At 46.2% G+C, this 25,224-nt stretch overlaps 1 protein-coding gene across 1 annotated transcript; it reads left to right on the top strand.

Annotated features, from left to right (window-relative positions):
- Positions 1 to 748: 748 nt before the first annotated feature.
- Positions 749 to 22,347, top strand: BOK (BCL2 family apoptosis regulator BOK). The gene is made up of 5 exons (XM_083868987.1): positions 749 to 1,037; positions 1,892 to 2,270; positions 6,077 to 6,205; positions 15,863 to 16,026; positions 22,088 to 22,347. The coding sequence occupies exons 2-5, from the start codon at positions 2,048 to 2,050 to the stop codon at positions 22,211 to 22,213; spliced, it is 642 nt and encodes a 213-aa protein (XP_083725113.1). The 5' UTR covers positions 749 to 1,037; positions 1,892 to 2,047; the 3' UTR covers positions 22,214 to 22,347.
- Positions 22,348 to 25,224: the final 2,877 nt, after the last annotated feature.

Below are 25,224 nucleotides of genomic sequence, written 5' to 3'. Positions count from 1 at the left end.
AACACAGAAAGCCAACATTTGTATGTGGTTTATTGAGATGAAATGGACATGGAAGAAAGCTGAACATTGTGATAATGTTGCAACAAGAAGTTGATGTTGAAATTTATTTATAAATATATTGGAACTCATTGAAATGGTTTTCATAACACACTGAGATAAAGTAGGCAAGTTCCTGCAATACACTTCATTCTGGATAAACAATTTCCTATCGACAAAGCCACTTCATTTTTTTAACTAGACTACTCATAGTTTGGGGGGAGTTGCGAGCACTACTTGCCTTACCCTGAGCTATGGCTCTCTGTGTTAATCATAAAATCATCACAGAATGACAGAATGGTTTGGGTTGGAAGGGACCTTACAGATCATCTATTTCCAGCCCCCTGCATGGGCAGGGACACGGTCCAAAATGATGGAGGTGATTGGATTGGTAGGACTGACCCACGGCTGAATATGACAGTGAAGAATTCCCCCACTTGGCTACCGTGTGAAAACGTCAACTCTGCAAAAGCTGCTCTGGGAATCCAGCAGGCATTATTCCTGTTTCATGTACTTTGCGTTCATCACTGTCTGTTACGTGGGGTGACCTGGTGCAGAAATGATGCTCCCATCTTCACCCCGAAGTCGAGTCCTTGAACGAAGCTCAGCGAGGAACAGCAGAGAGCCTCCTTAAGAGGGAGGAAAGGGGAGGAGAAAGCGTCTCTCTCTGGGCATAGCAACCCCACCTCCCGGTTATTTCATCTTCCTTACAAGGCTAAAGCCAGAAGCTTTCCTCCGCGCCTGGGTCCCTTAAAAGCCGGAGAGCAAACCCCAAGGCTCCCGGTGGAGTGCGGGCGGCATGTGGGGCTGACAGAGACAGGGAAGGAGGCGCTGGCATGAGCCCCGTGCAAAGCACAGCAGAGGAGGCTGCTGCTCTCCAGAGGAGTATGACAGTACCCTATGAATCCTAAACCAGGTGTCCAGTGATGCAGATCTTCTAAAGAAACGTGAAACCAAACCCAAAAAGAAATCACTGAGGGGGAAAAAGTGCAACATGAGAGGTAATTATATTTTTCCTTGGGCAAACTGAAATAACTGGCTGTATTTTATTTGAAAATCGTCATTGTAAGTAGGTGTCTGAAACTGCAGACTGAAAAATGCATTTATTAACATTTGAATAAAGACTGGTCTGACTGACTTCAAAAACAGCGCTGGGTTAAAAGCTCAGATCAGCTGATGAATTCAGGTGCCTCAGAAGAAGTTTTGACCTTTCTCTTTAGGCATTCACAGCTTAAACCTTTTCAAAAATCTACTTTTCTGTTTTGCTTTCTCTGCTATTGCTAGATGTTTTCATGTAGTAGTATGCACGTTGTTTTGGGGGAAAAGCGTGGCACAACCAAAACCTAAACTGAGAATATGTCTCAAAAAACTGTCTCCATCAAGTAATTTCAAATGCTCCCATACCCATGTTCTTGCAATAGTGTAATTTCTTCAGAAAGATCCATGACCTACTGAGCTGGAATGAATGTCTGTTGACATCTGGTTGAGGTTACTGTAACTGGTATTTGGGGTTCTTCTTTTTTTTCAGTTTAATTGAAACAAGCTGAGATTGTCTGCACATTCTATGAAGTGTTTCCATGCTCTGATTGTTTAGTCTCTCTGATGGGTAATTCTAGAACTGCCAAATCTGAATGGGAAAAGAGGAAACACCTCGAGAGTTCAAAACTGCAGCCCTTCTGTGGATCATGCTGCCAGAGATAGTCAGTGGCTGAAAGAGGCAAGACTTTGCCTCTGTCTGTAAGATGGACCGAGACAAATGTTTTGCAAATGTGATACTTCAGCATAACTGTATTCTTGAGCTTCTGATTTACATCTTTGTAATGCTAGAGGATTTACAGATGCTTTTATTTACCAGCTAAAATGAAAAACTGGCCTGTGGAGAGGAGCTGCTGGGAGCTCTGACAGACCTCGAGGACAGAGGATCACTGGACAACTCCTGCAGATTCTCATCGAAGGCTGTGGCTCAGCCTTGCGGTCAGTGCATGCAGAGCCGTGCGTTCAGCAGTCCAGGATGGAGGTGCTACGTCGTTCCTCAGTCTTTGCTGCAGAGGTGATGGAGGTTTTTGACAGGTCTCCCACTGACAAAGAGCTTGTGTCCCAAGCCAAGGCTCTCTGCAGGGACTACATAAACTCCAGGCTGATTCAGGCGGGTGTCAGCTGGAGCAAACCCGAGTACAACGCCCCAGTGCCTGGGGGTAAGCTGGCCGAGGTCTCCACCATACTGCTACGACTGGGTGAGTCCTGCTGGGCTGGGGGAACTCAGATTGGAGGAGACATTCAGACCAGACTTCTGGAAGAGGCTTTTTATGTGATGATACAGAGGTTTCTCTTCTCTGCCTTTGGCATTTATTTTGGTTTTGGGGATCTTCACTGAACAGCTCCTTTGCTTGAGTTTCCTCAGTCTCTTGGAGCACCGCTCAGCACATGGTTTCTGCAAAGTTGCCTTTTTCTGAGGACTTGTGACAGCTCAAAATCACAAAGCAGCCTAAGAAAGGCCAGCAGCAAATTGATTCTGTGTGCACAGGTCTCCAGGTGTGTAGCAGTTCTCACAGTACTTAGGGCAGTCTTTCTCAGCTGGGCATTTTAACTGGTCTTGCAATATTTTCTCCGGGGTGATTTGATTGCCACAATGCATCTGGCATCTTCTAGGGCACTGCTACTGCTGGACTTGGGCTCCAGCAGTAGCTCACCTAGCTTTAATTTGACAGTAGTTGCTTAGAAAATGTGTTGTTGAAGATTTTATAAAAGCTGCTTTTTAAAGACAGTGTGTTTAATTTTCCTTTGTCTGTCTTAGTTATTCAGCAAGACCTGCGTTTTCTTGCTTTTTGCTGGAGCAAAGAGTGGATGTTGTCTGGTGTACACTGCCATTCAGAGCCACCCTCACAGCACAGCAACTGTGGGGACTTCAGGGAGAGCAATTTGAAGGTCATGCCTGAAAGCTGTGACATGAAAATACACTTTAGAGCTTGTACCAGAAGCACCCTCTAAATTTTAACAGTTGCCTGACCTTTTGTTTTGGGTTGTGTAGCATCCTGTGTGCTCAAGTCTAGCTGTTCGTCATTTGGGAACCAAACACTTTTATTCTTGGAAGTTGTTTCCAACATCCCTCTGCCTGCAGGCTGGTATATTAGTTCATGTCTGGCGTGGAAACTACCACCAGCATTTGCATCTGAGTTAATTACATCGGAGTTCAAACAGTCTGGTGAAGTAAGCATTAGTTGGGCCTAACAAAGTCAGGACCAGGGCTGGTGTTCCCCAGTTTCTCTCCTTTCTACCAGTTTGATATTATCCCAAGTTTCTTTCTAAGGCATAGCTATGTTTCTTTTACCTGACTTTTTTTTCTTTAAAATTCATTCTTTTTTGTGTTTGTTTTTTTTTTTCTTCTATGCTGATTTTACATCTGCTTTTGTTTCCAGTGATTGTTTGGTCTTTGGGGGATTTTTTTTTTTTTTTTCTTCTGTCAATCTCACTGTCTGTTTGTACTCCCTTTCTTCTCTGCCTGCGTTGAGGGTTGAGATTTATGTGCTTTCAACCCAATCTTTTGTGGGTGGCCAGGAACATGGAAAAGGGCAAGCAGGTGGCACACTGGATCTGAAGGCGTCTCCTGGATTGTCCAGATGGAAAGATTTGGCTGATAGTCCCAGGAACTTGGTGCCTTCTCTGAGCAAATCTGTTTGGAGAGCACCATGTGGTACCCCTGCAACCAGAAAGGCGAGCAGTTCTCCTCTTTAAGACGAAGAACAGTTTCTGTCCTATTTCTTTAGAATCTCCACTTGTCACATGGCCCATCCATTTTTTCCCTTTTGTTGCTCTCACCAGCACAAGGCCAGCTGGTATGCAGGCACCTGCCAGGAATAGTAATCCTTAGCCACTTTAAAGCACTGCAACAAACAAGACCAGGTTTTTTCCTTCATGATAGTACTGAGAAGCCTGTGGAGATGGGAAGTTGGAGTATTTCCTAGCCCACCTGCACACAGAGACTCTGATGAACTGCCTGGTGGGCCAGCAGAAGTCCTGGGCACAGCCAACGCTGTTGGAGGTCACAGGGAGGGAGACTTCATCAGCTCAGTGAGGCTTAGCAGCTAACTAGGGCAATTAATGACTCAGACATGGTAAAACCTAATGGTATAGCCAAATGAGGCACCCCAGACCAACTGGCTGCATCTGTCATAGGTATGGTTCATCTGAACTTGTATTTCCTCTGGCCAAGGCCCAGGCAGGCACCCTTTGGCCACTGCAAGAAGATTCTGCACATGGAAACTGTCACTGCTGCCCTGCTAGTTCCTCCATAACCCCTGGAGAAAGGAGGAGAAGCCCCAAATTGCTCTGAATGTTGCATAGTTGGGCATCAGAACAAGGACACTGGAGACCAGCACCAGTGTATCATGCCACAGGGGAGGTCCTGGGGCTGCTGGGGCAGGGAGGCTCTCCAAGCATGGGAATGCTTTCCTGTGCTTTCCTTCCCCAGATGCTCCTATGCCTTGCTGCAGAACAGGACATGTGTGCCTCCAACCCAAACCCTGATCTCATTTGGGGCCTCCAGGCACTGCTTGTTAGAAGTTGTAGCAGTGGCAGGCTACCAAGTGCTGATCCCATCCTCCTGTGCCTCCTTCTCAGCTATAACCAGGGCTATCCCCATTTCCTTACATTTACCAGGAGGGCTGTGCTGCCTGTGAGGAGAAAACGGCTGCTGAGTAGTCCGAGTAAGGTTTCCTCTTATCAGGGCTGACCATGTGTTGGCAGGTTTCCTCTTGCTGTCAAACAGGGACAATCCCATACTCAGAAAGGGCTGGGAGAGCTCAGCTGTGGAATTCTGTAGATCTGGGTTTTGCCTGTGCTGAGTGCCAGATAAATCAATTAAGGATCAGTAGTTAATGGCTCCATAACACAATCCTGATTGCAGTGATGTCTTCCTTTTTACCTCTCATATAAATGAAATTTTAAGGAAGATCAGTTGCCCTCTGGCTGGGCCAAGTTGCCTGGGTCTTACAGTGGGATACAAAGCTGTTGGAATAGCTCTTCCTCTTCCCAGGGCACTCTTGTGCAGAAGAGCATAGTGTGTCCTAAATCTAAGCCAAAAAGGGCTCTCCATGCACAAAGGGCCTTGGTCCCATGCTGTGTTTGCAATGTGTCATGCTCCTACAGCAGCTGTGCAACCTTCATTAAATATCCATGAACCTCTAGAGAGAGAGAAATCCCTTGGAAACTGGGCTTTATTAATTCTACTACTCAAAAAATGGTTTGTTTTGCTACAAAGGAAAAGCTTTACTGTTGTTTCCCAAGCTCCATTGCTCAGTCCTTTGGGAGAAGGTTCTCTACTTGTCCTTGGTATTTTTGTCTAGATTTCAAGCTGGCCTAACACCTCCTGCCATTTCCCAGCTGGGCAGAAAGCATTCAGATACCCTGCTGCTGAGCAGTCAGCCATGCAAATGAACATCTTTTTAACCATTTGGAAGAGAGAAAGAAATCCAGATTGACTCTCAAGTGCCTGTGTGAGCATAAAATAGCTGAGAGTCTCTTTGTTTAATTAATGTTGTGCAGCTCTGGGTGGATCCTTGGCTTTCATCAGCCTTCAGCATTCTTGAGTTGCTCTCTTGCACTTCAGGCGTTTTTGTACAAGCCTGATGGGGTGCTGAGGAAGGGCGTATCTCTCAAAAGCTTACATGGATGGATATGCTTCCTTCTCACTTCTGGAATAAAATGACACAGCTTTGCTTATCTGAGGCCTGTCTCCTGTGTTGGAGGAAAGGCAGGCAGCCAGTCTGGCAACAGCATTTATGTCAGGGATTACTGCAGCCCCACCACTGGTACAGGTCCACTGCCTGCCTCTGCTCCCTTTAGAGGTCCCAGGGTGCCTGTGGTACGGAATTGCATCTGAACGACCCTAAGCACTCTGCTGCCTGCCTGAACTCAGGAGGCGCTGGGGCTCAGACTCTTTGGCTGAAGGCATCCCTGGAGTGCCCCCAGCTGTAACTCCTGTGTGGTGAGAGCAGGGCTTGGTGCTGTGGGTGCTGACCCCTGGCTGTTTGTTTGTTTGCAGGGGACGAACTGGAGTACATTCGCCCCAACGTCTACCGGAACATCGCGCGGCAGCTGAACATCTCCCTGCACTCCGAGACCGTCGTGTCCGACGCCTTCCTGGCTGTGGCTGCACAGATTTTCACTGCAGGTACGGTGCCCAGACAGGCCTGGGTGGAAAGGAGCAGGATGGAGCCACCCCTCTTGGAAAAGCCATGTTTCTGGGATAGCCTGTAAGGTGTGGCCTGGCTTTCTGAAAAGGCTGTGGGCAGTTTGGCAGTGTGCCCTGCTGTAATGATTTAATGACAGCTCCTCTCTGCTGTCTTCTGGCAGGGAAATGTCCTGGGTTGTAATATCCTCCCAGTAGGTTGTCTCATTCTAGAAGGCACCTCCTGCCCTTCCTCATTAGGAGGTGGTTGTTACCTCATTGCACAGGGAGGTCACTCATTCCAAGCTTATTTGCTCACCATTGGCAACTGCAGAAGATTCATTGCTTGGGAGTCTCCCTTGTTCCAGCTCATGCTGCTGATGCTGGGAGCCAGAATCAACTCATCACAAGAGAGCTCCTCTCATCCTGGCTTCCTTTTCCACAGCAACACCCAGAATTGCAATGGGACCTGCTGTTTCTCCTTTCTCATGTTGGGGAAGTCTTGGTCCTTAAGGCTGTTCCAGATGAGCAGGTGCTTTGAGCTTTCTCCCTGCTTAGATGTGAGTGTTCTGCTGCTGCTGTTAGACTGGTTCCAGAGATGATGGTCAAAAGCAAAAATATGCCCTATGCTGTGTTCAGCTTTTCCTGGAAACAATCCCTGCCCACAACTGGAAAAGCAGCCTGTGGGAAGTGAGGGAAGAGAAACCTTTTAGAGGGATTTATGTCAGGCAGGTTCTGACATGGTTATGGGTTTTCTGCAATGTCTTGTTGTGTTGTCTGTGGAAGGGACAGTAGATGTTAAAGATTGGACACAAAACAATAAAAAAGAAAAAAGAAAAAAGAAAGAAAGAAAAAAAAAGCCCAAAACCAAAGAAAGCAACTTGCTAGCAGCATAGCAGTATGAAACCACTGGAACCAGTGACAATAGCTTGGGAAGTGACACAGGATGCAGGGACTCTTGTCACTTTGGCAATAGTTGCTACAGGGTAGAAGTCCAGGTTTCAGCTGTACTTTCAAATAGGCTACCTCACTCAAAACCTTTTAATCCTCACAAACAACTGTGCTTCTTTGTCTGGAATCACTGGCATTCTGGAGAAGCCCTGACATGCAGAAGGTCTGAAGAGCTGTGGTGGAAAGCACAGATCCTCCACAGAATCATAACAGATGGCAAAATAGATCTCTGAGAGGGACTACCCAAGCAAGGCTTCTGGTAGTTTGAGCAGGGCAGATTTTACTCCCTGGGTTAGAGAAATTGATGCTGTGTCATTGGAAGAGGATGGAATTGGACTGTGTGGCTGGTACTGCAGCCCTCAACAGCCTTTCAGAGCATGCCTGGGCTGCAGCTTCCCTTTGCACTGGGCTGGCTTGAGAGGGCTTGTGAGCTCAGAAAACAGGAGCTGGGAAAGTATGGCAGGAATGTCTCAGTGTGTCTGTGTACAAAGTGCAGGTGGCCTGTCTTGTCACTTAGTACTGAGCCTCACTGGTGTCAAGGCAAACAGGAAAACAAGGGTCAGGCTGGCAGGCTCAGGTGCAATTTGCATTGGAGGTGGGTAGGTGATCTTAGATGACTACAGCAGCTTTGGGACTGGCCCACCTCCAGAGCTGAAGTGACACAGAGAGCTAAGCCAGGAATGCTGCAGGTGGAGCAGACTGTGTGTGCTGTGATGCTGCATAACCATGACGCTGGGGAGAAAGCCTGCTGCCTCTTGGGAGTTCTGCTCTCACTGACAAATTCATGGAGAGCTGCTTTTTTTTTTTTTTTTTGTGTTCTTCAACTTCTCAGCTCAGGAGCCAAGTGTGTGGGTAGTTTAAAATTAAAGTAGATGTCATATCTCATAGTTCTAAACCTGGGTTTTCAGGGGATTAAGAATAGAATCTGGACTCAGCCCTCTGAGGTTGACAATGCTGGAGACTTTGGACTCCAGCTCTGTTGGCAGTGCTGCCCCTCCTCCTGAGCCACCCTGCTGGAGAAATGGCTGGTGCTGTGCTGGTTGCACAGGGGCTGATTCAAACCTTCCCAGAGCTCTCCATGCTCTGCCCTTAATTCTTTCTCATCTCTGCTGGGAGTTGTGTATTTAATTGCTTTTATAAACCTGTTATTGTAATTTCTCCTGGGTAGAAGAAGGTTGCTGAGTGGCAGAGGGGTAGGAGTTTGCTGTTTTTTAACATTCCTGGATCCCACTGCAGTCTCAAAACTCAGCATTCAACAATAAATCCAGCAAATTGGAGTTGGCTGTAGCAGCCAGACTTTTTTTTTTTTTTTGTCATAGTTCAGAGGAAAGAGGCTCTTACTGAGCAAAGGAAACCAGACACTCAAGTTCAGTCTGAGTTTTCATGCCAATTACCAACTTTATTAAGAAAACAGCTACAGTCTGACACCACAGTGCTTAGACAGCTTGGGGAGCCGCACTAATCACTTACAATGCCTTTCCAGCAAGGAAGCAGGGGATTTTAACCCTTTTTTGCTGCAGAGGTTTTCTCCTTAATCTTTTACATGTCTGTCTTCCCCATTCTTCTCTCGTTTTGAGTCTTCACACTGTAGCTCCCTCTGTCTGTGCTCACTTCCTGTCCATCCTGTCTACAAGTCTTGACTAAGCCCAAAACTGCCCTTAGCAGCCTGTTCCAATGCCTCCTCTTTCAGTGAAGAAATTTTTATTAATACCCAATCTAAACATCACCTGGTGCAATTGGTGGCCATTTCCTCTTGTCTCATGGTGTGTCATCTGGGAGAAGAGACTTTAGGCTCAAACTGTATTTTGTTCTCCTGTTTCCAAACAACTCATTCAGGGTGAGGAGAGCCCATCTGTGTGGAGACAAGCACTGCAGGGCCCTGATCTGCTTTTGATGGTAAAGAATCTGCAACAGCATCATCTCTATGATGTTACCACTAGTTCTTGTGTGTGGTCCAGAGCTGCTCTGCAGGTAGCAGGAGACTTTCCCCTGACATGAATAAGCTTTAGTTTGGGGCCTGGCTGAGCTAACATTTACCTTAGGTTTTAAAAGAAATACCAGAAGGAAGATGTCACTTGGTGGAAAAACAGAGATAGAAAAGGGAGAGGCATTTTCCTTTCCTAAGGAAGCAGTTCTGTCCTGTTGGTAAGAGCTGCTAGGCATGAGGGCTTTATAAAAGCTTTCAGCCTGGTTTTCACTGGGTTTGGCTTTTAATCAAGAGTGCCTGGGCTGAAGTGAGCCCCATGTGACAGGAATGTAGGGTTAATGCTTTCTGAGGAGAAAGCACTTTCCCTGCAGGGGCAAATGGATGTAGATGACACCAAGCTGACTGGTACTGTTGACACACTTGAAGGATGGGATGACATCCAGAGGGATCTGGACAAGCTTGAGAAGTGACCCATTCAAATCTCATGAGGTTGTACAAGACCAAGTCCTAATGCTGCATGTGTTGAGGCAACCACCAGGATCAATCCAGGCTGGGGATGAATAGATCAAGAACAACCCTGGGAGAAGGACTTGGGGGTGCTGGTGGGTGAGAGCTGGACATGCCCAGGCCCTGTGTCCTGGGACCCAGAAACCACTCATGTGCTGGGCTGATCCCCCAGCGTGGGCAGCAGGGGAGGGGAGATTCTGCCCCTCTGGCCCACTCAGACCTGTCTCCAGCCTGAGGGGCCCAGCACAGGAAGGAGCTGGAGCTGCTGGGAAGAGTCCAGAGGAGGCACCAGGGTGATCAGAGGGATGGAGCAGCTCTGCTGGGAGGAAAAGATGGGATGTTGGGATTGTTCAGCCTGGAGAAGAGAAGCTCATGGTGGCCTAACTGTGGCCTTCAAGTCCCTGAAGGAGCCAACAAGGAAGTTGGAGAGAGACAATTTACGAGGGCCTCGAATGACAGGACAGGAAGGAATGGCTTCATACTAACAGGTAGTAGGTTTAGGTTAGATATTGGGAAGAAATTTTTTTCCCTAGGAAGGTGAGGTACTGGCACAGGTTGACCAGAGAAGCTGTGGCTGCCCCATGCCTGGAAGTGTTCAAGGCCAAGTTGGATGGGGCTTAGAGCAACCTGGGATAGTGGAAGGTGTCCCTGCCTGTCAGAGACTGGAAAAAGTAATCTGTTTTGAGACATCTTAGGATGCTTGGAATGTGTGTGAGGTGGTGCCCTGCCCCCTGTACCCCCCAACCCTGCAGTGTCTGCAGCCATGGCACACTGAAGGCAGCCCCCAGTGTTGCCTGACCCAGCCCCTGAGTGTCCAAGAAACCACAAGTCCCACCTGGGAGGAAGGCCAAGAAGAAGCCTGACCACGAGGCAAGCATGTTGTCCTTTAACCCTACCCTCATTTTGAGTTTTACATCACTGGAACCGAGGAGTTGGTAGCTATTTGTCTGTTTTTCTACATCTTTCCTGTCTTTCTGTTTTTCTCCCCTTCTTCTCTCTTCTCATGGAATGTGACACTGAATGGGTTTAAAGGTTTTCTATGTTTAATGGGCTAAGTCTATGCAATGGTAAGTGATATTATGTTGCACTTACTCTTTTCCCAATCTTCCTTAATTTTCTGTAGTTCACCAGCAAACTTTCACGTGTTTTTTACCTCTTGAGAATATCTGGTTGGGATTTTCTCCTTTGCATCTATCCAGAGCAATAGAATCTTGGTTTTAACCCTAAAATTAAGTGACTGGGCTGTAACACTGCCCATGACAGGGGATTGGAGTGAGATGAGCTTTGGGTTCCCTTCCAACCCAGATGATTCTGGGTTTCTCTGAAATGCTATTAGAAATGCATCCTGCTGCTCCATCATCATTTAGGTCTTATGACTTGAGCTTCCTGCCTTGTGCACACCCCTCTCAGCTTTTCCCTCCACCTAAGCCTGTTGTGTCTGGCCGTATTCTCCCAGCTGCTGAAATGTAGCAGTGGATCATGTTTCTTTAAGGTCTGATTTGTGGCAGGACTTTGATGCTGAGTGGAGCAGAGAGAAGTTTATTTGAATAACCTCAGGTATTGTGGTGCCCTGGACTGCAGAGTCGTGTCTCATGGCTTCTTCATCTCTCCCCTGGGGCAGACAAGCTCATATGAGCAGAAACGCTTTCAAGAGCATTCCTCTCCTGCTAATTCATTTTACCCTGGGCTCAGCAGTGTTTACATACCTTCAGCTCCGTGGCTGGAGTGTACAACTTGTATTTCTTATTTTTTATTATGCCTTCTAAACAGCCCTTCACTTTTTCCACATCCTTTTGTTCCAAGTCAGTGAGCAGAGCTTTCTCTCTTTTGACCGTTCCATTTTGGACCAGCATTCCATTCCCTGTTGTTGTTAGCTCCTGTGCATGTTAATCCACGCAGTGGGAAGCTGTGAATAGATTGTCTTGCTTGGTGATGAGTGCCTGATTTACCCAGTGTGGATGACAGCCAGGCCTTTTGAGGAATTTGGAGCAAGCCAATCTTCACTTCTCATGTGCGCTGGCCAGATGTAGTTCCAGCTTATGCTGAGGTGCATCACACTGGTGTCACTTTGAACCTGGCCTGGACACCATGGACAGCAGAGGCACTGCCCTCTCAGTAATTGTCCTCCTCTGCCAAGGGAGTCTTTGAGAGAGAAAAGTTAATGGAGCTGGTGTGCAGAGGAGAGCTGCTGGGCTATGTCCTCCTGCCCTCTCCTCCCTGGGGTAGATGATTGCTGGAGCCCCCCTGGGCAGGGGCCCAGCCCACAAGCATGGCCCAGGTGTTGCAGGGGCCTACTCTTCCCTTGCTTCCTACAATATCTAGTGAGAAGAAGAGCATAAACTCTGCCCTGCTGTTGGGAGTGAGAAGCTCAGCCTGCTGTCTCCATCTTCTGCCTCCAGCAGTGGCAAGAGGATTTCAGACAAATCAAAATCAGGAAGAGATTTCCTCCTCTCCTGCCCCCATGGACCGACTCTGCTAGTAACAGGAAAGGCAGACTGAAGGATTGGTTTGACCCTTATGGGCATGCTCTGGAAAGAGGATGTGACCCCTGAGCCCTCCACATCCATCACCATTATAAGAATTAACCAAGAACTCATTCTCTTTTTGCTGTGAAAGGGAGAGGGCTTCTCTCCATGTGCCAGGGAAGCACTCACCTCATGCAAGTCCTGCAGCAGGTACCACTATGGAACAATTTTGGCAGGGAAGCTGGAGCTGAAGGGCTTCCTCTCCATCCTCTCTGGATTGGCATGCCTTATAGCAAACTGCTTTCCTGTGAGCTGGGGAGGTCATGGATCTCTTGAGCCTCTATCTTTTACAGGTTATGGATACACTTTTCTTTTATTGGAAAGCAAAACTTGGGTTCAAAACAAAGTGAACCAGGACTGGAGCTGTCTTTCTGTACCAGAGTGACTTCAGTCCTGTCAGTCTTTGTTACTGCCATGTAAATATCTCACAGCTAATGGACTTGCTTCAGATATTTAAAGAGTGCTGTCAGCAAAATCTTGGGAATAAGCCAGTGAACTCTTCCCTGGAATTTTGGGTAACTTTTGTTATGTAACTCAAGATGCAAGGAATCACATTTCTGCAGGGATGGAAAACTGTAAAACTGACTTTTATACTAAAGCTAAATATAAGCTAGCTGAGGCTCTGGTCCTGGACATATCATCAACAGGGAGTGTAACCCCTTAAAGCCTCTTTCATTAGGTAGAGCTGTATTGACCTGCACTTGGACAGCCTCTTCCGTGCAGGGAGAACCCCTCTGTCTAGTCTTCTGTGGTTTCATAGCCTCTTCCTGGCTCATTCTGCTGGCTGTCATGGTGATACACAATGTGAGAAAGGCAGATAAATAGTGTGAATGCCAAACAGGCAGTGAACTTCCTGAGTGACAGCGCTGGTGTCATGGACTCCACAGGGTCTGCTCAGCAAATAAAACTGAAAGAGCAACAGTCACTTTAGCTGCATTAATAACTTCCTCAGATCTTGGGGATAGTTTTGGGGAAGGGCAGAGTATCACAGAGGATTTGAGCTATTGCTGTTACTGTTGCTGCAGAGCCTCACAAAAGGTTCATCTGTAGATTTTTATCTTACATTAGTCATGAAAAATGTGGGTTTTTTGTAACACTGAATAGATTTTCTTCAGTCTAACAACGGATTCCTGTGGCTGACATTTGAAGAGTTCCTCTAAAGTTTAGTTCTTTTTTTTTATTTAAGGAAAAGAAAAGCAAGAAAAGTGTTAGCGTGAATGACCCTTTTGAGGCACCAAGTGTAAGAATTGTGGAAATGATCTGAAATCTGCGTGTTTTCTAAAGAAATATAGGGCATTCTGCTGCAATGAGAACTGCTGTGAAGAGGCTGGAGCTCCATCCCAGAGCTAGTTCAGGCTACCTGAGGATCTGAGAGTGCAATGAAGGAAGGAGGGAGACTCTTTACCCCATTTAAATTGTATTTTTGCCTGCTGAGCACGTCCCGCTTTCTAATGGTGTGTTTAACACCTCCTGCTCCATAGGTCTAGTCATTTCACACCTTTCCATCCTTTCACCTCTTTTCTTTCTTACTGCAACCCTGCAAGAACAGTTCTGTGTCGTTTTTAAATATTAGAACTTCACCAGGCTTCTGACTGTGTTTGGGAGAGACTTTGGACAGATTCCACAGAGATCCAACACTGTAAAGTGCTTCACAGTATGCTTGATAAATATGGCTGTTAGAGATGATAAAGTACAGGGGGGATATGCCACTGTGCAGCAGTAGTTCTGCATGGGAGTGAAAGGGTTGTGTTTCCAGGTCACTGGTCCTGAGAAAAGCCTGATGAGGGGCAGCTGACTGCAATGTTTGAGCATGAAGGATTTATGACTGCAGTGTTTGAGCATGAAGGATTTATGACTACAATGTTTGTGCATGAAGGATTTATGCCCAGTGGTGTTGGTAAGGTGCAGGGGAGCCCCGGGAGGTTGGCTGGTGCCTAGAGCTGAGCTCCTGTGCTTATCACTAACACCAACAGGAAGATGACTACTGCTGGGACAACCTCCATGCAGCACAGCCTGGCAGGAAGGCTGTCTTCTGGGAGATTAGATAACTGACTCTCCACCCCTGCACTCTCTTCAGTGGGGTAGCACAGGCAATGTTAAGTAGGCAGTGGCCAAATCCTGTTTTTCAGGTGGAGACTGAGGCCTAGTCTTGCATTGAAGAGGACACCAATCCTCATGAGTGCAAGTGGAGGGGTGGGCACTCTGCTCTCTGGTAAGCAGCAACAGGACTCGAGGGAATGGCATGAAGCTGTGTCATGGGGGTTGCATTGGATATTGGGAAAAGATTCTTCCCCAGACAGTAGTCAGACACTGAACAGGATCCCCGGGAATGTCATGGCCCCAGAGCTGCCAGAGCTCCAGGAGCATTTGGACAATGCTCTCAGGCACAGAGTGGAATTGTTGGGGTGTTCCTGTACAGGGCCAGGAGCTGATCTCAGTGAGCCTTGTGGGTCCATCCAGCTTAGGATTCTATGACTCCTCTATTCCAGCTGTGAACCATCCTGACCCTGTAACTTTGCCTCCTTTTGTTGCTTTTGTGCCATTACAGAACTGAAGATGCTTATCTTGTATGCTTTGAGTGTCACATTAGAACAGTGATTAGAAAAAAACAGGAATGCTTTTTCTAAGGGTGTTTAAGCTTTACACTGAAGACAAAACTGTTGTTCAAACTGTTTGAATTCTATCACCTCCTATGCAGCACATACATGGCTGAGAGCCAGTGGCAATACAAAACATAGTGGTGCACCTCTCCCCCATCCCTGTGGTGCCTTTGGGCTGCCTTTTTTCCCAAGCTGTGCAGCCAGTGCTAAGAGACAATCAAACCATACCAAGGTCAGATTATTTCATTCTGCTTCTCTATGTGGGGAGTTTTCCCTAATTCTGGTCCTCTTCTATTTCTTTTCCCCCATGTGGAGGGCACACAGAACTTTGCCTGTACACAGGCAACCTGGGCACATGTAATGAAGCAGAGTGGTTTCCTTTGATTATTCAAGATTGAACTGAGTGTGTGTGTGTAAATATGAACAGCCTTTTGTAGAGGACGAAGCTGGAGTCTCAGGAAGATGTGGGATATCAGGCAGCTCTTTCAAATGCTGTTTATTGCATAGATGGTGTAGCAGCAGTCCTGGGTCGTGGGTGCCAGACCCAAGCGTAAAGCTGTCAGCATCAGCTTATAGGTGACACCTGAAGCCACTTTAGTTCTCCTTACAATGCATTATGTATATTTCTTTACAGAGCATCTTAGTGCATACAACCAATCAGCATCATACACAATGCCTTTACCATTGACCTATAGCCTATCACAACTACTATCATTACCATACTATGGTTAGTACTATCCAATTACAAAAGTCAGTATGTTACAGTTTAAGCTTAAAGTTGTTTTTCTGTTTTCTTGCAGTGGAAAATTGCTAGATCTTTTCTCTACTTGCTACATCAGCATATCTGTTTACCTATGGTATCTCCTGTTTTTCTTGGGAATTGTCTTTACTTGGTAAAAACATCTTTCTTTGTTTGTGGTCAAACATACCTTTGCTCTAGCTGAAAAACCTCCTTTCAGTCTGACTTAACCTTTGCTTTCTCGGGTTATCCAGTAACTGTTGCTTCACAAGTTTCTAGCTTGAAACTTCATTTATTCTACTATATCAAAACTAGCTTTCATTTCTAAAGAGCCTTCTGCTAAGCACTAATTTCTGTAAAACTTTCTTGTTAAACTTCCACCCTCTCCAACAGCCTTTTTTCTCTGCACAGGCATCACGTGGGGCAAGGTGGTGTCGCTGTACGCGGTGGCAGCCGGGCTGGCTGTGGACTGCGTGCGGCACGCGCAGCCGGCCATGGTCCACACCATCGTCGACTGCCTGGGGGAGTTTGTCCGCAAGACCTTGGTCACCTGGCTGAAGAGGAGAGGGGGCTGGGTAAGAAATGCTGTCTCATTGATCTTGTTTCTGTATGTCCACACCAGAAAATAGCCCAGTTAATGAAAGTAAGAGTGTAGTGATGCACCCCACGCCCCCAGCTGTCTCACTACGCAACACAAAAGAACGACACTTACATGAGGTTGAGAGGTGAGCAGAGAAAGAGGAAGTATATTATGATTTGGGGTTTATATAGGATTTGGAATTTGATCAAAGATTGGGAGATGAGAGGAGCACCCCTCTGACCCCAGTGGTCAAACCAGCAGTCTATCACAGAGAAGATTGAAAACAATCTACTTCTGTTTATGTTAAATGTGTAAGAAACTCCAGTAGAATTATGTAAACAATGATCAGAAAGCTGAAAATCAGGGCAATATCCACCGGGTGTTTCCAAATAGGGAGAGTTTCAGTTTACCTTTAGACATTTTAGGAAGTTTAACTAGAAAGTTCTGTGATTTTCTCATTGTAATTGGCTCAGTGCCAGCACAGGAGCATGGATAGGGCTCCAAGAGTGTAACTCAAAGCCTGTTGTTCATCTCCTTGGGCCACGAGCCAAATTGTCCCTCCTAAAACATTCAGTATTTAGGAAGGAGCCCAAAGGAAGTAAGAGGCTTTTTGGAGTGTTTCTAGCAGGGTGTCAGAGGTTTTCTAAGGCACCTATGCACAGCTTGTTTTTTGTTTTCTGTAACGTTTGTTATTTTGATATTTTTTACTTATTAAACTTTTGCTTTACAAAACACCTCTGAAGAGCAGAGGTGTTAAGCCAATCAGCAAGGGCTGGACCCTCAGAGACTGATACATTTACACGTGGTTGATAAGACTCTGGCCACGTGTTAACCTATATCATAAGAGTGTGCTCTCTGCAGCTTTATGCAGAAAAAGGCTGTGTGAGATTCACAATGCTGTGGCCACCTCTGTCCTACCTACACCTGTGCTAGACTTACATAACTCTGTTAACTGCCTCGTGGTCCCATCCTCAAAAATATCAATTATTCTTGTCCTCAGCTTCCTGCATAGCTGAGACATAATAATTCAATCCTGACCCACCAGCACCTGTTGTGTCGCTGATCTTCTCCAGAGCTAACAGCCAGTTACAGTGGAACACTGTAGGAGTCATTCCTGTGAGATCCTGGTGCAGGTTGCTCAGAGCAGCTGTGGTTGCCCCATCCCTGAAAGTGTTCCAGGCCAAGCTGAATGGGGCTTGGAGCAGGCTGATTTTAGAGGAAGGTGTCCCTGTCCACAGCAGGGAGTGGGACTGGACGATCTTTAAGGTCTCTTCTAACCCAAACCATTCTTTGATTCTGTGATACTCTTGGCCAGCTGTTTTCTGGAAACTGGCAAAAAATGAGGCCTGGCAGCTTAATTCTCATATCACCTCTAAGTACTAGATTTCTTTGGTCTCTCTATACCCAGTGTGACCATTGCTTCCTGTGCAGGATCATTCACAGTAATAACTTTATTTTGGTGCTGTGGCATAGCTAGATAGCTTTCCAGTGACCTCCCCAGCTGACCGGAGAGACTGGCTGGAGAGACTGTGTTAGGGCTGGCAGCTGGGTGATATCTGTATGTACCAGGTTCCATGGGCCTGTCTAGCAGGGACACAGACAGCCCTTGGATCCTCTGGTTGCTGCTGGGCAGATGCTACTTGGGACAAAGTATTGCCCTATGATGCCACTCAGTTCACAGGACATCTTGTTCCCGAGGCATGCACTCTTTCCAGACTGAGCCACAGCAGCGAATTCCCTCTTTTCAAAGAGGTGAAATTCATTCTTAAGCCATCAGGGAATGGTCAGACTCCTTACCCATACAAATCTGGAGAGAGAGGGGTGTCTTTTTCCAAAGTGAGTATTGCTCCTTTGTGCTGAGACTTCCCAAATGTGTCAGTAGCTGGTTCAGTTGCCTGATTTCTTCAGGACTGTGAGGAAGAATTGGGAAAGTGTCATTGTTCGGATTTTGGATCCCGTGCACTTACTAAGTACTAATCCTACCTTAAATCATCCCTGCCCTCTCTAAAACCGTGTCACCTTGAGGCCAGCTGACTCAGGGAACTGTTTGGTAGGGCTAAAAGGAACCTTTGATTTGAATGCCCTGATCTGTTTAATTTTGTGTTCCAAAAATTAATTGTGCCGAGGCAGGTGAAGAGGATATCCTGGGATTCAGTAACACTGTTCCTGCCTGTGAATGCCAGTCCCTGCCTCAGTATCATTTGAAGTTTACTTTAACTACATGTCTGCAGAGCTGCTTGAAATGTATTCTCTGAAACATTTTTTTTCTAAGATCTAGTTTCATTAAAGCAGAAATGTTGTGTAGGAATGCATCTCTTTCTAGTTTCCAACTATTTTTTCCCTTGTTTTGGTAATACTTGCATGCTCTGATAAGTTAGCATCTTGTTTTAATTTTTGTGTTGCTTCATTGGAGTTCAAAACAGTGTGTTAGTTCCAAAAGGGTATTTTTGGAAAATTTGTTGCATAGCAAACAAGCTGCACAACACATCTCCAGACCAGCACTGGTTCTGTGCAGCTGAGGGGATAAGTCCACCACTGCCTCCTTCTGCCAGTCATCCCTCTTTAGATGGGCCAAAGCACATTCCTATCGGAGTTGCTGAATCCATGCTGATTGCTCTTGGGGTCTGGCCTTAAGGAAGGGAGGGCATCTTCGCTGCCCCCCATTAAGCAGAAGACTGTGAAGTCTGCTGGGTTGTTCTGATACAGCCCATTTCCAACACTCTTATCAGCAACCCTGGGCTGTGAAAAGGAAATGCTTTCCCTCCTGAAACTGGGGAAAGGCTGCTAATCCCATCTTGTACTGTGTCTCCCTGAATGTTCTTCCTCTTTACCTGGGCACTGCAGCAAGGAATTTCCCAGCCTTGTTCACTCACAGGCCAGACCAAGCAGCTCTTTGGTGGAGCTCTCTCACCCAGTGCCAGGCCCAGCTTGTGTTGGTTTGTCCTGGCATGCCATCGTTGCTCACGTGGCCCCCATCTCTTGTGCATCAGCCTAGGCTGAGGCCGCCAAGAGTCACCCCTATGTCCTGAGCTGGTCCAGGAAAGACACCGTGGAGACTTTGGAAAGGCATTTTAAATTCTCCTTTCAGCAGCAGGTAGAGAAGACTGCAGAATCCAATGCAAACCTCATAGGAAGAGCAAGAAAGAACCTTTGAGACATCATTTCTCCCTGGGAAGAGTTTGCAGCCTCATTAGTGGCTTTGCAGTAGAATAAAAAGATTTAAATTTTTTTAGCAGTATTTGCTACAAAGCAGTATATGTGACTTGAATTTGTTTGAATAATTAACATAGAACTTCAAACTGCCATTGCAAGAGTTTATCAGTTTGCCTTCCTTGACAAGGCAGAAAGCCCTAAGCAGCTTTGAAGTTTTCAATTCCACTGCCTTATCAGGTAGGCTTGATTTGGATAACAACCGCTGAGGCAATTGTTAAACAGCTGAGCAATTCTGCTTATCTAGGCAAGCCCCATACAAATATATAAGTGCTCCTAAGTGCAGTTCCTCTTGGTTAGAGCAGTGAGGTCATTGCCTTTGGGAAAACATAGCTGGGCTTTAAGTAGTTCACCTTTTCTCATCTGGCAGTTAACCCTTAACAGCTGTAATCAACCCAGTGTGTATAGGCCTTTTACTGGCTCAAACGAGGCACTAAAGCCCATTAGAGCTCATGTTCCTCTAGGATCAGGTACCTTAACATGTGTGTTCAGACAGGTACCTGCATGTCATGACTTCTCTCAACAAAAGGGACAGTTTGACACAGCTGTGTTTTAAACATGACCCCCGTGCAGGTCGCTAGAATCCGACGGGTTGAATCAGTTCAGGCTGTTTTCAAATGCAAATAGGGTGAGTGTGCTAAGCCATCAAGGGAAGTATTCAGGGAGACCTATCTTACTTGCCTCCACAATACAGATCAAGTACCTGTAACCACTTGTACCACATTGCAGCATCTTCTGGTAACACTCTTGGCTCTGCTTGCTGTGTTTGATTGTGTTTTTTAGCTGTAGGCAGCAGTATTTCCACACCTTGGTGCTGACTCAGCTCTCTCCTGTCATCCTGTTCCTTCCCATCGCTGCATGCTCTGTATTCCTTCCTTCTGCAGTCTCTGCTTGTCAATTATTCATGAGCTCAGCTTCTCCTGATGCTCCCAGGAGATCAGCAATGTGGTGAGGTGCACTGTGCCAGCCTTCCAGACACGGTGAACAAGGAACTGCTGGAACGTGTGGGAGGCTGCTGGCAGCAGAGCTTTGGTCTGTAGGTGATGATGGGGTTGGTTAGTGTGGCTATACTCACTAACCAGACTCTTTTCTTTTCTTCTCTTCTTCTTTTCTTTTCTTTCTTCTTTTCTTAATGATGACCAAGGTTGGTCAGGCAAGGCTCATGCATGTCTTGAGCACAGGCAGAAGGAATAGGGAAGATGATTGGAGCATTCATCATCTCTCGTGTCCTGTTTTGGGGAGGAACGCCTCAGAGTTGAAGTGTCTCACTTGTCTGTGCTTGGCAAATGAGAGACTTATGTCAGAAGATAATTTTGGAAGACTGCTGAGCTAAGCTTGTAAAGAAAAAACTTTTGAGGCTGTGAACATTTGCCATCCTTGTGATGTGATGCCACACCTTGAGTGCTGTGTCCAGTTCTGGGCCCCTCAGTTTAGGAAGGATGTTGAGATGCTTGAACACATCCAGAGGAGGCAACAAAGCTGGGGAAAGGTTTGGAAAACAAACCATATGAGGAACAACTGAGGGGGCTGTGATTGTTTAGCCTGGAGAAAAGGAGACTCGGAAGTGACCTTATCAGTCTCTACAACTTCCTGAAGGGGAGGTTGTAGACAGCTGGAGATTGGTCTCTTTCTCCAGGCAGCACAAGAGGACACAGTCTCAGGCTGCACCAAGAGAAATACAGGTTGGATATTAGGAAGAAGTTTTTCATGGAAAGAGTGATTAAATACTGGAATAGTCTGCTTGGAGAGGTGGTAGAGTCACCATCCCTGGATGTGTTTAAAAGAAGACTGGATGTGGCACTTGATGCCATGATCCAGTTGAGGTGTTAGGGCTGGGTTGGACTTGATGATCTTGAAGGTCTCTTCCAACCTACACATTCTGTGATTCTGTGATTATTGTTCCCATTTGCCACCCAAAAGTTGTTTCTGCAAACCACATGGGGTTGATGTGCTAACAGTGCTCCCCCTGTTACACAACCACAGTCCACATCTTGTGCTAGGCTGGAGTTTAACCAGAAATCAGTTATATCACAGGCAAAAGCTTTTAATTTTGATTTCTGCACCAGAAAATGCATTCTTCTCTCTACCTCTGTCTTGTTCACTTCACCTTCTTGATATTTTCCATTTTCTGCTTCCCATGCCAGCTGAGAGCCTATTTCTGTCAAGTTAACAGGGATTTTTTTGTTTTTTGATTATTTTTTTAATCATTGCAGGCCAGCGTCTCTTCTTGTTAATACTTGAAACTAGCTGCCCATGCAATCTTTAAATCTGGCCCACACATCTGGGAGGCATCTCTGCTGGCATATGTATTTTCACAAACAAAGCTACAAAGCTTGCATTGCTTTAGATTTAAATTGGGGGGTGGCTTGCTTGAATGTCTTCCAAAGAAAGCATTAAGGCAAGAGAAAATGTACAAGCAACTTGAGCTGATATTAAACAGGACAACCTCTGGGAAGCATCTAGCTTTACAGAAAAGGATGGGAATGCTGATACTACTAAGGCTTCCTAGACCTTTTAAACAGGGAAAGAAAACTGTATTTAGCTATCCAAAATGGAAAGTGCTGGATAATCTTCTTGTAGCATTTCTTTCCCTAGGGGTGGCTGAAGAGGGGGACACTTTGCCTCATTGGTGGGGAATTAGGAAAATGTATTTTGCAGGGCTCTTGAGCCTGATTTAGTAACTTTTGAGCCTGATTTAATAACTTTCAGTGTGTGGAAGTGGCAGAGCCAACAGCTGGTGCTGCGGCAGCAGTGGTGTGATGCTGTGGGTTGTGGGGCTGGGACAGCCTGCAGAAGTGGCTGACCTGAGCATCTCTCTCTGACCATCTCTCTTCCCTCCTCATTAGGCAGACATCACAAAATGTGTGGTGAACACTGACCCCAGCCTTCGCTCCCACTGGCTCGTGGCTGCTGTTTGCAGTTTTGGTCACTTCCTCAAGGCCATCTTCTTCGTCTTGCTGCCTGAGAGATGAATCTGAGTTGCCAAGCACAACCCCCTTTGCCCCATCTTCTCTCCCACTCCAGAAGCAACAAGAAGTAACTGGAGAAGTAATTCCAGACTGGTAATGGCAATCTCTGAAGAGAAGGAAGAGAAGAACTGGGACAACCACAGTCTCCTATTTGCAGCCACACAAGCCTCTCTAAACATTAATCCTTCCAAGAATCTTGTTTCCCTGGGTAACTTGCATGTGTGGCCTGGGTGTAGCTGGTCCCTGGGCACGCTGATGGCAGCAGTGTGGGACTGTCAGATGGCTGCTCCTTACAGCTGTGTTGCATGCTTATGCTAGCACCAGGCAGAGGGGAGGAGGAAGGGAATGTTATTTGAAATGGGATAAGAAAATAGGAGAGGGGGAGAGTCCCTCCTTCACTCCGTGTGATTTCCCTTTCAGTCCTCAGACTTGCCTTGTGTTGATTTTTGTTGTTACATTTGTGCTTAAACTTCATCTCTTCCTTCATCCCTAACTCACTTGCTGGGCACTGCCCCAGCACAGAATGGTGGGTTTTTAACAAGATAAAACTAAATATCTGTCAACTGATGCTTCTCCCTGGCACATCTTGGGGACTGGTCTGAGCAGCTGTGTGAGGGGCAGGATGAGAGGGCAATGTGTGTTTTGTTGGCCCCTCTGACTGCACTCACCCCAGTCAAACAGGAGAGTGAGGGACAATGCCTTCAAACAACAACTTGGGATGGAATTTCATCATGAAGAAAAATGTTTTCTCTGCTGAGATTCTGTCAGAGCTAAGCATGTAAGTAGGAAAGTCTGAGGGGCATGGGCAGAAATAGGGAAGCAGCAAGTGGGCTGGCTGGCATTGTAAAAGCAGTGAGCTGTGCTGAAAGTAGCTGATGTATGTTTCTCCTTTAATCTCTTTGAAGTACGACTCCTAGTCTTCTTTGTGGCAAACAATAAAAGAAAATAAGTGGTATTTCACTGCTGCAAAAGCTATTGTATTTGTTTCCAGACCAGAGTTAACAATTCCAAAAAAGGCCAGAACAGTACAGAGACAAACACTCCAGCCATGCTAAAAATACTTCAGCTTTTCCCCTGGTAGAGCATGTTAACATGTTAAAACTACAGCTTGCCTGGTTCATTTAACCCATGTTGCTGCCATGTCAGAAACATGCTGTGTCCAGCAACAGATGCAGGGCCTCCCTGACGTCAGCAGGGAAAGGCCATGGAGCCTCTTCTCTGCCAAAGCCTTCTGGAGACTCCTGCTCAGTGCCCTCCTCCCAAAAGTGTGGCACAAGGCACAGAAAAAAAATATGGATTAAGAACATGTGGCACTATAGGGGGTTTTGCTGGTTTTCCCCCTGATTTTCCTCACAAACATTTAGAGGAGCTTTACTCTTCCTCCAGGAGTTACAAAGGGGTCTGAGAATAAAGCAAAACCTTTACTCTTGGGTACTATCTGTGGGCCAGGTCTGTACTCACAGTTAGCAGTGCTGTGCTCTGACCAGCAGAAACCCTAGGAGAGGATGTGTAGGAGTTAGATCCTTGCACACTCCTGCTTTTCCTGCTCTAGCCCTTTGCACTTTGGCTGATGCCTTGTCATGTAGGTGCCAGGCCCAGCTTTACCCCAGTGAAGAGTGCTATGCCAGCTTGGTCTATGAGTACATTTTTAGTAGTAAAGCAATTCTTGTGGATCAAAGCCCTTCAAGGCGGCTCCTCCCTCCCCAGTCTTACAACAGAAACACTCACTGAGAAGGGGAGAGCCTCTCATTTCACATCAGAGCTGTGTGCTGCCTTGGACAGTGGCTTCAGAGACTTTGGGGTGGGTTATACTGATGAAGTTGCCAATGTAGATGCAGCTGATGGTGCTACGAAGTTGGGGCATTTTTATGTGTGTAAAGCTTGCAGCAGTTCCCCAGATAAAACCAGATTTCCAGAGAAACATTTTTTTTTTTTTTTTTTTTTTTTTTTTTTTTTTTTTTTTTTTTTTTTTTAATTTCCTGTCATATTGGCATGGGGGTTTTCCTGGCATCACTTACAGTTAGGATTTTCTTCCTTAGATTCTTGGTAGATCTGGTTATGGAAATTTAGAGCAGGTACAGAACATGGGGAACTACATTAATCACCTTTGAGCAGCAGAGAGAGAGGATCCCTTCCAGTCTGCAACAGAGGCACTAAAAGCTTTATAGTCCATAGCAGGGGCATGCCGATTTGTTGTCCTAAAGGAGCTTGTGGAGAAGGAGACTTTGGATTTCTGGAAATACCCTGTCTGTGTGCAGAGTCTGACTTGGACAGCCTCACAGCTCATCAAGTCCAGCTTGCCTGGTGTCTCATGGAGTGAATGGGAGTTCCTGGAGCAGAACAGTTCAACACTAGGACTGGCAAGACCTGCCTCAATTTAGATGCTGTTTTGAAATGTAATACTTAAGGCTATGGGTGTGTTTTTTTCAGTAAACAAGTGATATCAGAGGATCTATTAAGGAGCACGAAGAGTTAAATGCACCAATTAAGTGGATTTAACAAGAAGATAATGACAAGCCAAATAAAGCAGCATTGCTGGAAAGGAATGTGTGTGGGTGGGAAAGGGGTTACAAGAGGCAGACAAAGGCTCAGCCTGGAAACTGCTGATAATGAAGAGATGGTGGAGTTCCCCTCGAGTAGTTTTCAGACTTCTCTGGCTTCTGTCTGTATTCTTGCATTTGCTAGTTCCTGCAAAATACATACCAGAGCTGTACAGTGTGCTGCTCACCTTGCACTTGCTGTTAAAGGAGGGTCCTTCAACCCTTCTCGCTCCTGTAATAATCACATCACCACCAACCTCATTACCAAAATAAACAACAAAGCAACGAGAAATGCACACACCACAGCGCATTTAGGAATGATACAGACAAGTGTTTATGTTGTGTTCAGTCCTATTTAGTAATTCTGGAGTACTTCCAGGGGTCCTTTACAATCTCAACTCTTCTGGGGCTCTGTGATTTTTCTATTCCCTCTTCTGTTTTCACCAGTCCTACCTGATGAGAGACATCAGGGTT

This window comes from Zosterops lateralis (genome assembly GCF_965231275.1).
Source record: "Zosterops lateralis genome assembly, chromosome: 10".
Classification (NCBI taxonomy): Eukaryota; Metazoa; Chordata; class Aves; order Passeriformes; family Zosteropidae; genus Zosterops; species Zosterops lateralis.
The sequence above is the reverse complement of the archived record's forward strand: the minus strand, read 5'-3'. Positions and strand labels throughout refer to the sequence as shown.